Source organism: Hordeum vulgare, unplaced genomic scaffold (genome assembly GCF_904849725.1).
Source record: "Hordeum vulgare subsp. vulgare unplaced genomic scaffold, MorexV3_pseudomolecules_assembly, whole genome shotgun sequence".
Taxonomy (NCBI): Eukaryota; Viridiplantae; Streptophyta; class Magnoliopsida; order Poales; family Poaceae; genus Hordeum; species Hordeum vulgare.
The window spans coordinates 84,585-96,623 of record NW_025422575.1 but is presented as its reverse complement, the minus strand read 5'-3'; the positions used below and the strand labels follow the sequence as shown (position 1 = coordinate 96,623).

The window sequence follows — 12,039 nt, the reverse complement described above, 5'->3', positions numbered from 1 at the left end:
AAAGCAGCCTAGCTTTGTGCCAAATGGGAACGGGATACTGACATTCCCGCATGATGTTGGACAGTCCGTTCCAGGCTGGATGGAGCCATAAACTGTTGATGTTGAAATATTGAAAAATTACACCAAGGAGTTTGGCCAGGTTAGTTGGACATGATCTTTGAAACTAATGCCAAACTTCTGAACCAACGAAACAATAAAACTCATACCACATGAAAATTTTAAATGAAAATAGTGGCATCGCATGGCAGACAAAAAAAATTGTTTGGTTGGTTGTTGAAGACCTCAAGGATTTTTACTTGTGCTTGTTAGCCTCGGCATCAAAAGATCATAGTAGAGATCATAGATATGGTACTTCTCAGCCTAGTATACATTAATATTACTTCTGGAACTAATTATTTTTTCTCCTCTTTTGAAGGGAGTGGCCTGGGCTGCTCAAGCTAGTATAATGGCGAATGGTAAACATGTAAAATTTTGGGGAGATATCTAGTTTGGGCATTGCTACCTTGACACACAGTGCTGGGACCTGTACATGATTGTTCATGGACAAGGCAACTCTGTTGCTGATGTGTGGCATGGGATGAATTTGAAATGAACAATTTGGGAACATGTTTTTTTCCCTTTGCATAGTCATGGCTTTGGCCTTATGACTTTGCTTTTTGCCGGTGTGATCGGTTTGTGCGTGTGTTGTGTTGGCTGTGTGCATCCTATTTTTGCAGAGGTTGGGTGTGAATTGATTATGATTGTATACCTCGATTCCACGTTATGATAAGAGAGGCGCTGGCAGCAGTGAAGGTAATGATAAGCGAGGCCCAGCCGCTCAACCCCGCCGACAACATTGTCGGCAGGGATGGGACACCGAGTCCCGCCTCGCCCCCGAGCATCTGGCCTACATCAAGCACTTGGACACCATGTTCTTCAAGCTCCTCCGGGTGGAGCACACTGGAAAATGGGACGGACCGTTCACCGGGATGCTGGAAACGAGCGCCAACATCAGCAGCCGAGGGACGTGGCCGCCCCGACTTCCAGCAAATACTCATGATGATCAACTCATGATTCTTGCACATAAATGTAAGCTTCTTTGATGATATCCAGTCTTTTATATTTCTCTTTATGGAATTATACAACTTTTTGCGCATCAAGCTGCACATAATTTTATTCATTACAAACACTTGACAATAACAACAAAGTGCAGACAGTTCAGACATACACATGTTGCTAACAAAAACTCAACCGACTATAACTCGTACAACGATATACGCTGCAAGGAGCGCATAATTTTATTCATTACAATACAATACACACAAGTACGAAATGCAAATACGCAGCTGCCAGCAGCACTAACTCCAGGGCTTGTTGCATTTGTTCATGAACGGAAGCAAGGATTTTGGCGCTCCATCCTAGCCAATGCTTCACGTATCTCTCTGATACCTTGCATCGCCTCTCCCAGGTCGCTCCTTAGACGCCGGATCTCTGTGCTGAGATAGGACATCCTCTGATCCATGTTCCTACTCAGATCTGCCAGGATTGCAACCTGTTCATGGTCTCATGGCCTTCCAATTGCTCAGAAATTTCACGAGGCAGTCGCTTTATCAGCTCTTTTATTTTTTCAACATCTTTCTCTACTTTGATTTGATTGATCACCTCATCATGATCGCTGCCTATGTCACTGCCAAGCTTGTTCAGTAAAAACAAGTTTGTCCAGTTGAGCTGCTTATGCTCCCCAAAGCCCCCTTCACCAGCGATTATGAAAGGCACAAATTTTCCATAAGGCCCACCCAGATCAAGGTAGCTGTTTGATGGAAGCTCCCTACGCTCGAATTGGAAGTCCTAACTCCTAGCCTGTGGAAGCCTATAAGCCATTGATTATCACTTACTTGCGAAGCTGAAGAACTTCGGCGCCTTTGGAGAAGAGAACCTTCGACTCCTGCTGCTGCACCCTCCCTCTAATGCTAATGGTGTCTATGGAGCTGGAATTGGGATTTCTATTTTCTGAGGCATGCTTGGATGGATGATCCTGATGTCCTATTTATAGAGTGTAAGCCACATGTGAAGTTGCTGGAAACGCTCACAATCGTGTCATCAACTCATCATGGCTCTGATTGAAGTGGCAGTCACGGGGTGAAGCTGCTAGAACACTAAGGACGTGCGCACTTTGACCCTGTACGTACTTGCATCTATATTATGGACAACAACCATGCACAACCCAGTATGGACAGCAATAATGTACAATAGGGTACAAAGATCATACGTGAATCATGCAAGGATATTTGTACACATTGGCGTTAAATCTTCTTTTAAGAAAAGGAAAAGGCACCACGTCACACGTCAAGCAGCATTAGATAACTAAACTAGTGATCTAAACACTCTTATATTAGTTTACGGAGGAAGTACTTACTTGCATCTCGGAAGCACCATGTACCTTATGGGCAAAACTTATCTACAGTACCAGTGTGCGCAGCAAGATATAAGACAATTTCATATGTTTACTAACGCAAAGTTATTGGGTTTTCCTGGTGGCATCAATATCTGGCGGTTAGAATGTCGATACTTGATAAATGGAATAAGATCAACAGAGGTGGTTTAAATTTTTTAGGCCCCCAACCCGATAGACGGCGGGAAAGGACCATACCTCGGCCACCGGGGTTAAAATTTTGAATGAAATTCAAGTAAAATATCACACAGTGCAGTAGGGTCCGAAATATATTTAACCTAAAGTTTCGAGGTAAATTCAAACTGTTTCCTAAATAAATTTAAATTATGTTAGACTTCATAAAAATTATCTAAATATGAATTCTGAAAATCCGAAATAATTTGTTCTTTGAGAAATTAAAAACACTACTGGCCACCAGCCCGTTCCATGTCAGCAATATTTTTTGATAAAGAGCGTATTTATTATCTTAAAATATAGCATCAAGTGAATACATGGTATTGTGTTAACAACCGACCTCCGCATAACTAGGATCCACGGAGCCAAACTCCAAAGATCTAATAATAAGAAAAGGAAAAAAGATAAATCAGCAATAGTAAAGTTCTATAGACCGATATACTATTCCTATGCCGAAAGGGGTGGTGGACGGATCCAAAAATTATGCTGCCACCCATACTTGAAACCTCCATAGCCCCCTCCTCCAATCGCATACACACCACTTTAAACAGCGATTGGTACTACGTTCGTTGTAGCATAGACCACATACGAAGCACCGTAGCCGCGTAGGTTTTCAGACTTCCAATAATGCGCATAGTTGCTTACACGTGTAGCCAGATGCTTGGGACGCATATCTAGGTCGAGGACCTCTAGCAAGGGCCCCCACGCAACAACTGAACCCGCAATCCCAGTAATGCCGCCATGATCTTGCGTCCGCTAGTCATTGAAGAGGCCAACCACCACCAGCACCTGGCCTAAACGTTTAATGCAGATCGTAGACACATATTGCATGACATACTGTAATATTGTATTGCAAGCCCTTATCCTCACAATCATGCCATCATGGCACTGCTTGAGGTGGTGAAGCTGCTAGCAGAACAGTGATGACGTGTCCAACATCACTTTGTACGCACCATCACTTTGCACTTACTTGCATTTGGGCAGCAACTGTGTATCTTATGGGCGATCGTCGGAGACTCCTCACTGGCGATCGTCGGGTACACCTTCGATGACCGTCAGGACTCCTCCTGTGGTTGTCGGGGAATCCTACGGCGATCGCCGCGGACTCCTCCAGCGATCCAAGGTTTTTTAGTTAATAAATTCGCAGTCCATCTAAAACAAATGTTGTTGTAAATTATTCATATTCTTTAAACCATAATTCCACTTTTAACACATTATATAAGAAATTTCATTACAAATGTGTAATATCTGAATATGATATTATTTTACTTGTTAAATATTTACAAATATTGTCTTGGGTGAAACTTAATCTCTAGCACATGGTCTATTTTTCTTTGGTACTGGCGGTGATCCGGATCGCAAATAAACAAGATGAAGCTAGATGTTAATTTACAACAGATTTCTCTTTCAGTTTACACGGGGTCTTGTAAAAACTAAGTTTGCCAAAATTTGGACAAAATTGTACACGTGAATTGTAAGACGAATTACGAATATCTCTCCTACGTTTGCCAAAAAAAAATCATGTTCTCATTTTTACAAAGCTAGCAAACTAAGATGTATGACCTTCAAAGTCTAGAAAAATGGAATATGAATAGTTGGAAATTAAGAAAAACAAGTAAATAATATTCTTTCTTCAAATTTGGCCATTATAAAATAGAAATGCAAAATAAAGATTTTTATCCTTCAGAGAATAAATACGTTTCCGTAATGATGCGAAGTTTCACGGGCTTCATAAAATTATATGATAGAAAAAATTATTTATCCACATTCGACACTATTAACATTATAATCACCTTATCAACCGTAGCCTAGTAGGGAGTGATTCTAACAGATAAGTGTAATATCATTCCTCCTAAGATCACCCCATACGCATGGAGGAGCAAGCCAAATCAGCTTGAGTATATGGTCGTTTCCACATAAACAAAGTAGCCAACCTCCTCATCTAGGATAGGCAGGCCCATTGAGGCAGATCGATCCAGCTAGAAGGTGGCGCTGATCAGCCCCACCTCTAAACTTGGTCACCGAAGGCCTCTACCAGGGGCCCCTTCCTCTTGCAGACGCTGCCATCACCATCGCCTTGGGCACACACCTCCTTGTCATTGAAGCTGCTACCCCAGTCGCCCATAAGATCTTAGGTTTGCTCGTCGTTGAAGAGGATCACTATCACCGCCATGTAGCCTTAACATTGATGTCTGGTCCTAGACACATATTGCATGACATATTGTAATATTTTATGGCTGATTCAAATCTGATTTTTTTTTCATATTGGAGTTGGTTGTTTGAAAGGCAGCGAGATGTTTTTGTTGAGATAGATGAACATATCACATAAAAGACGGAACCCCTTCTCATGCCCGACATTATTTAGCTTTCTTGTTATTCAAGCGAATTTCATGATTTTTTTTTAGATTCAGATATCCTTTTCTGATTCATTACCCTTGATTTCTATTTATTTGAATGAAAGAAATCAGTAATGTTTTCCAATAAATAAAAGATACGTGCCATGGGGTTTTGCACTTCATAGCATGAGTATGAACATGTTGTACGCCTATATAAGAATCTAACTGGAAACGACATTTTTTTTCATTTTTCATTTAGTTATCATGAAGTAGATAACCTGGATTATAACACCCCCCCCCCCCCCAAAAAAAAAGATAACTATGTTCATATATTGTTGTTACCGAAAAACGCTTCCGCCCCGCTTTATATATAAAATAAAGAACAACATCATCCGGAACAAACCCACGCCACCACCACACGTACATCCAAGGCAGGATACAACCCCAGGCTATTGTCCCAATTATTCGAGGAGCAAGAATCCACTAGAATTTGACGTCAAGCTTTCGACCATGTCAATTCGAATGTTTTTAAGGAAATTGGTATATGCTGAGGATGGAATGTTTCGCCGGCAAGCATGGCATAACCACCTTGGTTAATTCTTTTGCCAGGAAACCACGGTGTTTGTAAACCAAACTTGCCATTGTCATGCCAACTAAATTTGGCATCAAAAAGTTCAATTTGCCATGCTTAAAAATCTGAAGTCGTATATTTTTAACATTACCAGAGTTCATTGGCCCCGGGATTTATCATAGAGACTGAGTGACAAAACAGAGAAGAAAAACACCACGCCAACCGTGCGTCTCTACAGAGATACCGTGTTTTGCCAGCCCTCCACCACGCTCCACTCCCTCGCCATCACACATCCCTTGATCTCCACCCTTACACGGCCTCTTTCGCCCTCGCACTAGCTTATCCCTATGACCAACAGTGACCCTCCGGGCCTTCCCCTGAAAGAAACGGCGAGTTTCCGTTGTTTTATTGCTTGTCTCCTAGATTTCCAATCGTTTACGTGTGTTGCATCCTCCTCATCTATTTGCTATTAGGAACCTAACCATAGACTGAAGTATGAGCAACACGTTGCGGGAGAGCGGCCCCTCTAGATGGCGAGCACCTCCTCCATCGGATCCTCCTACGCATGCCTCCGAATCCATCCTCGCTCCGTCAGGGGTCTGTCGTATGCAAGCGATGGCGCAACATCCTCTTTGATGCTGAGTTCGACCGCTGCTCTCTCAAACACCGCCGGAATCCACGGCTTCTTGGCATCTTTCCCAGGGTTGGTTGGCAGAAAACCGGTGTTCACTCACATCCTTGAGTTACTGGACTGCATCCGCACCGTCTACATCTCGGTTTTGTTGAGCATTTTGCATGACCATGGGTTGCATAAAATCAATCATTACTGGTGCACCATAGAGATTGAATCCAGTAGCAGCGGAGTTGCAGCGTTCCAATGTAACCCGCCTCTACCACATTCCTACAGGTAGAGTTCACATGAATGCTATGATAATATGATTACTTTCAAACCGAACAATGCAATATAATTAATATGTAGGCCATTTTCTGTTGCAATAGCTATATCATCATCGATGCGTAGCTAAAATGTACTACTGTTACTATAGTTGTAGCCCGCTACCGGTGGTGTATATAGTATGTTTTTCTGAGATCCCATCAAAAACATTTTACTCAACTATGAAAACTTACATCTAAACCAACAGAAGGCAGTGCAACACAGGCCTCAAAACTTTCTTGCTTCTCACATTTTACATCTAAACCAACAGAAGGCAGTAGCATTAAAAACAGAAGTAATCAATCTCGGTTTTCACAAGAAGAAAAATAAAAAAATCTTGCTTCTATGCAGTATGAGTTGTAGTAACTTTCAGCAGGATTCCCTTAATTCGAAAAAAGCTGCGTTGAGCAGCCCAAAACAGAGTCTTTGTTCATATGGCCTGGAAGTTTGCTGCTGTATGATAACATTTAAATTAATATAGGATAATATTTTCAATTAATATAATAGTAGCATTTGTTGAGCTGATGAGAGGACGCTGCATGTGATGGTTATGGGTCACCACATGCCGAGCAGGAAATAAATACTACTTAATCAAGGTAAGATTGACCTGGTATATATAATAGATTATCTCTGCCATCAATCGGTAGCATCATCTCAAAGCTCAAGTCTAGCAGGAGTTGGAGCGGCTTCGTCTTGCACTGAATTTCGGTGGAGCTGTCAAGTCATGCCTGGCCGACAGGTGCTACGCTGAGTCATGCCTGGTTCGCAGGTGCTACGCACGACAAATCTCCCGGAGTCTTCGCATCTGGACGGATGAGCGCAGGGCGGTGGCGCCGTTGGACGCCGTGGTGGCGTCGACGGATGTTTGAACTGGTAAAGATGATGCAGATCTTTTTCTGAAGATGGGTCAGTGGTTCGATGATGATGGCGGCTTGTAAAACGTGTACGTGAGCTGTGCGTTTTAGGTGTGCTGCACCGGCTGTTGTTCCTGATACGTTATGTGGATGGATTAGCGACAACACCGGTCTTAGATATGCAGGATGAAAGCACTCTACATTATCGAGTTTGTAGGTGTGAGTGATGGCTTTGGATGGATTGATGTATATTTTTTTAGACCTTTGTGGAATAATTAATAAACATGGCTGCATGCATCGATTGATGCAGAGACCGGGGGTTTAACCTCCTTTTCTAAAAAAATAATCATCTCAAAGCTCAATTATTGCCTGATACATTCAGCGATTGCTACGATTGACTTTGACATCCTGTCGGCCCTGAAATCAGAAGCAATATAGGATAAGCGCAAGTTAGACCGCAGCACCACCGTCCCCAGATTTCCTACCCCAAGCTCCAGGCGAAACAGACGTGAGCACTCCCTGCTTTTTTGTTGCATCTCTCCCGTACGTGTCTTCCTTCCTCAATCTGATTTTGATGATTCTGTTCCTCTATTTGTGTTTTAGGAACTTTAGATCAGCTCGCTTTCGCTTCAGGGGATTTCAGCTGATTCACTGTATGAGCAGCACCGATTCTACGCCGTCGCCGTTGGCCCCCTTGGACGACGAGGACCTCCTCCAAGAGATCCTCCTCCGCCTCCCTGCACAGCCATCCTCCCTCCCACGCGCCTCCCTCGTCAGCCCGCGCTGGCGCCGCATCCTCTCCGACCCCAAGTTCCTCGCCTGCTTTCGGAGACACCACAAGAAGCCTCCACTCCTCGGCTTCTTCGCCGAAGAATGGGGCATGCCCACCGTCTTCAAACCAGTAGATCCGCCCTATCACATCCCTGCCGAGCGCTTCTCCGTGCCCAAGCCCAGCAAACCCTACGCTAGCTGGGACTTGCTCGGATGCCGCCATGGCCTTGCCGTCCTAGTCAATATGTGGCAGCATCGCCAGATCATTGTGTGGGATCCCCTCTCTGGTCAACAACACCGCGTGAATTTTCCATCGGGGCTTCATAAAAATGAAGTGGCATTCTGGCATGCCTCGGTGATGTGTGCTGATGATCAAGATGGGCACGTGCACGGCGATTGCTTCTCGAGCCCTTTCAAATTGGTCTTGATCTGGGTTGTCAGACACAAGCAACCATTCGCTTGCCTCTACGAATCCGCATCCGGTGGATGGGGAGAGATTGTCTTCACGGACATTACTGATCGAATTTATTTCATAAGTCCTGGTGTCCTTGTTGGGAATGAACTTTGTTGGTTGCTTAGTGGAGTTGGCGTCCTAGTGTTTGGTCTTGCAGATCAGAACCTTCGTGTGATTAAGACCCCATCATGTATTACCCTATCCTTCGGATCCGTTCAGCTCATACGGACAAAGGATAGTAGACTTGGCCTAGCATACTTGTCTGAACTGACCATTCAGTTATGGGAGCAGAAACCAGACTATGATGGTGTTGTCAGATGGGTTCTTCTGCACACAACCATTCAACTGGAGGACCTCTTTCCACAGATGTTTATGGACGAAGAAAGTGTAAGAATAAAGGGGTATAATGACAAGTATGTAAAAATAAATGGGTATGATGAAAACACAAATGTCATTGTTCTGTCTACAATTAGAGGTGACTTCACGCTCGAAGTTGACATGATGGAGATCAAGCATATTATTAAAAGAAATTTCAAGTCTTCGAACATCTACTATCCCTACGCGAATTTCTATACCGCAGGTAAGTCCTTCCTATCTATATTGCACAAGCATAACAAAATCCAATTAGATTGTTTTGCTAAGATCCATTAAGATAGTTTTGTTAAGTGATCCATGAAATATTGCTGATGTGGGTAAAGATCGACTAGATATATAAGAATATGCTCAGTATGATGATCGCATGGTGATGTAATTTCTTAGTTTAAACCGGGGCTATATTGATGGTAGGACAATAACATATTTTTACTATGTTGCATCCCCATTGCTACATGTGAAGTACCGCTTTGTTGCCTACCCATTTCTACTTTCATTTATCAATAATTATTCATTAGGGATTTCAGTTTTCTTGTAATTGGAAAATGACAACAATTAATTTCACTAAAATGAGATTGATACAATATGTTCTCTTGAATAGAAATTTGATTGGAGCATTTGGAAACTTAAAGCTTGTTGTATGTTCCAATTCCTTCTCTTAAAAATTAAAATATTTTTTGCCGATCTTGATATTAATCATTAATTCATAACAACATGTACTTTGTTAATTGTCAAAAAACTGTACCAGTTCAACTAATTCAAATGATGCTATATAGTGCAAATTCTATCACTAAGATATCCTAATATGTACATACTCTGTTCCGTCCATTGGTCACTACTAGTATAGGTGCTCTCGTCAACACTTGTGGAGATATGTGTTTTCTATGAACATCTAATCTGCCTTACAATTCTTGTTTTTTACATGATAATAATGTGGCTTCACTTCCAGACATTGTAACAAAAACTAAATTCAGGGCCTCCAGTTATAAACATATATGGCTGTTTAAATCAACGCTATCTCATTTGGGTTTTGTCCTTCTTTGCATGTAGCCAAGGGAGTTGGATGGAAGTGGTTGGATCTAGAGCTGTGAACACATGAGATCTGCTGACGTTCTATCTTGGATGAACAAGAAGGTAAATTTATCTTCTTGCCAAGTGTGTACTTTCAGTCTTCAAGGCAATTTTTTTTTTCATCTTAGATACTCAGTTTATAAGATGATGAATTTTCTAATTAAAGTGCATGAATTAGTTTGGTTACTGAACAGTCTAGTCTAGTCCTTACATTTCTAAAAAGTATGTTGTTGATTTCAAACGACCTGGGAAGAAGTCTAGTATTTGCCTCTAATGGATGGATGCAAGCTTATATATTACCAGTATAGATCTGGGAGATTATACTAGTTTCTACTGCGATCATATGTATTTATATATGCGGCAAGGAGAATTTAGAACATGTGAACCATAGAGGTTGAAAAAAGCATATATTTTGAAGGTATGCCATTATAAACGTTTTCTCTTTCTTTCTCCGTTTCTATTCTCACTTATTTTGTCTAATAGTGTTTTTGGACGATTAAGCTTTCGGTATTTTCTTATAATTTGTACAGTGATGAAGTCAAAATTTATTGTCAGAATCATGCAAAATTAAGATTTCTGTGAGAGTTGCATAATTGGATGAACCAGCCTTTATTTATTGCTCTGCAGGTATATATCCAGTTTTATACATGGGTTGTCTAGCATGTTATGCTCGATGTTCAGTTTTCTCCTCCTCTGTTGGCAAAAATTCTCAGGTTGCACATCAAGCATCAAGGTTTGCTGACAAAAAAAGCTTGTATCTACCAACCAAGAGCAAAAGAGATTGCGAAAAATAAATAAGATGGACATTTACCATCGGTGCAGAACATCACGCACCATGTCGTATAAAGAACATTTAATAATTTCGTATGTAATGGCATATTTAATCTTTGTCAAAAAAAGTGTGAATTCAACTTTTCACCCTGTAATTGTATATTTGTGACACATATTACCCCATTTCGAGGAACTTCTATCAAAATATCAGTTTTTTAAGATTTTTAATGCGCTTTTACCCTGATTTTGCATTTTGGTTGTTTATGCTAGATAGGGTCAGCATGTTGTCTCAATATTTATAAAAAAAATGTGTAAATATCGGAAGGCATCATTTATGATCAAGTTCGGGCTTCTCTGGTTCATCTGTACCAATTCTCGTCGTCGTCCAAATTTTTTGGACCCCTGGCGGCCCCACACACCGTGCCTAATAGACACCAATCAGAAAACAAGGGTTCAAAGCTTCTAAAAGGAATATTATAGACGAATTTGCACTCGACGGGGTAATTAGGGTCACAAATGCATATCTAGGGGGTAAAATATGGAATTCACTCGAAAAAATGGCAGATTTAATGTGTTATTCTTTTAAGTTGCAAGTTCAATTTGATGTACTGCTGAGATGTATTTTGATGTACTTATGGACCTGCTGGTATATCCAAAAATTCTGCATGCCGCACAATCATGTTTCCGATCTGTGGCCGTTGACACTGCATCAGTCAGATATCAATGTATGACTCAATTGATCTGTGATGATTAAGGTGACGTCTTGCCGACAAGGAAACATTTTACTCAGGTGTACTACTGTTTCTATTGTTTAAGCCTGCTACTGGTCATGTATTAACTGGAGTATATAGTACTCATGAGATTTAATACAAACATTTTGCTCATGTGTGCAAGACAGGTATCAAAACTTATTTATCGTTTCTCACATATTACTCGAGAGGATAACTTGCAATTTTACAGTTACATCAACACGTCATTATAGGCAATAGTAGTAGAAAAATAGAAGAAACTAATCTTGTTGACCGCGTGGGATGCATAAGTGGGACACTAATTAAGCCGAAGCATCACTGTAATATTTTAAGTTAGACAGTGTGCAACTGGTGACAGCGTATGATAGTTATGCTGCATGTGATAGTCAAGGTACGTACGATTGACCTGGTAAATATAATAGATTATCTCTCCCATCAGCATCTATCCTAGTTGTTTCTTCTAACTGATGATCCGCAGTATCGATCTCAATTGCTCCTGTCTGCCGTGAGATTAGTATCAAAATTTGACAATCACGCCTTCCCCGACCTCC

At 41.4% G+C, this 12,039-nt stretch overlaps 1 protein-coding gene and 1 pseudogene across 3 annotated transcripts; one reads left to right on the top strand and one right to left on the bottom strand.

Annotated features, from left to right (window-relative positions):
* Positions 1 to 1,125: 1,125 nt before the first annotated feature.
* Positions 1,126 to 2,024, bottom strand: LOC123420458 (annotated as a pseudogene).
* Positions 2,025 to 7,690: 5,666 nt separating this feature from the next.
* On the top strand, positions 7,691 to 10,886 carry LOC123420456. 3 transcript variants are annotated; one of them, XM_045107362.1, is made up of 4 exons: positions 7,705 to 7,808; positions 7,904 to 9,105; positions 9,948 to 10,031; positions 10,596 to 10,886. In XM_045107362.1, exons 2-3 carry the CDS (start codon positions 7,956 to 7,958, stop codon positions 9,986 to 9,988), a joined length of 1,191 nt encoding a protein of 396 aa, XP_044963297.1. In that variant the 5' UTR covers positions 7,705 to 7,808; positions 7,904 to 7,955; the 3' UTR covers positions 9,989 to 10,031; positions 10,596 to 10,886. The 3 variants fall into 3 exon arrangements, with proteins under 3 accessions (XP_044963296.1, XP_044963295.1, XP_044963297.1); XM_045107361.1 differs by having other exon boundaries at positions 7,691 to 9,105; positions 10,682 to 10,886; XM_045107360.1 differs by having other exon boundaries at positions 7,699 to 9,105.
* The last annotated feature ends 1,153 nt before the right edge of the window (positions 10,887 to 12,039 follow it).

What these genes read in the sequence shown, in the direction of transcription:
- LOC123420456 (XM_045107361.1), top strand. Translation starts at nt 7,875, where the DNA reads ATGATTCTGTTCCTCTATTTGTGTTTTAGGAACTTTAGATCAGCTCGC. An exon ending in CGCGAATTTCTATACCGCAG is followed by an intron (nt 9,106 to 9,947) that starts GTAAGTCCTTCC and finishes CTTTGCATGTAG; the next exon opens with CCAAGGGAGTTGGATGGAAG.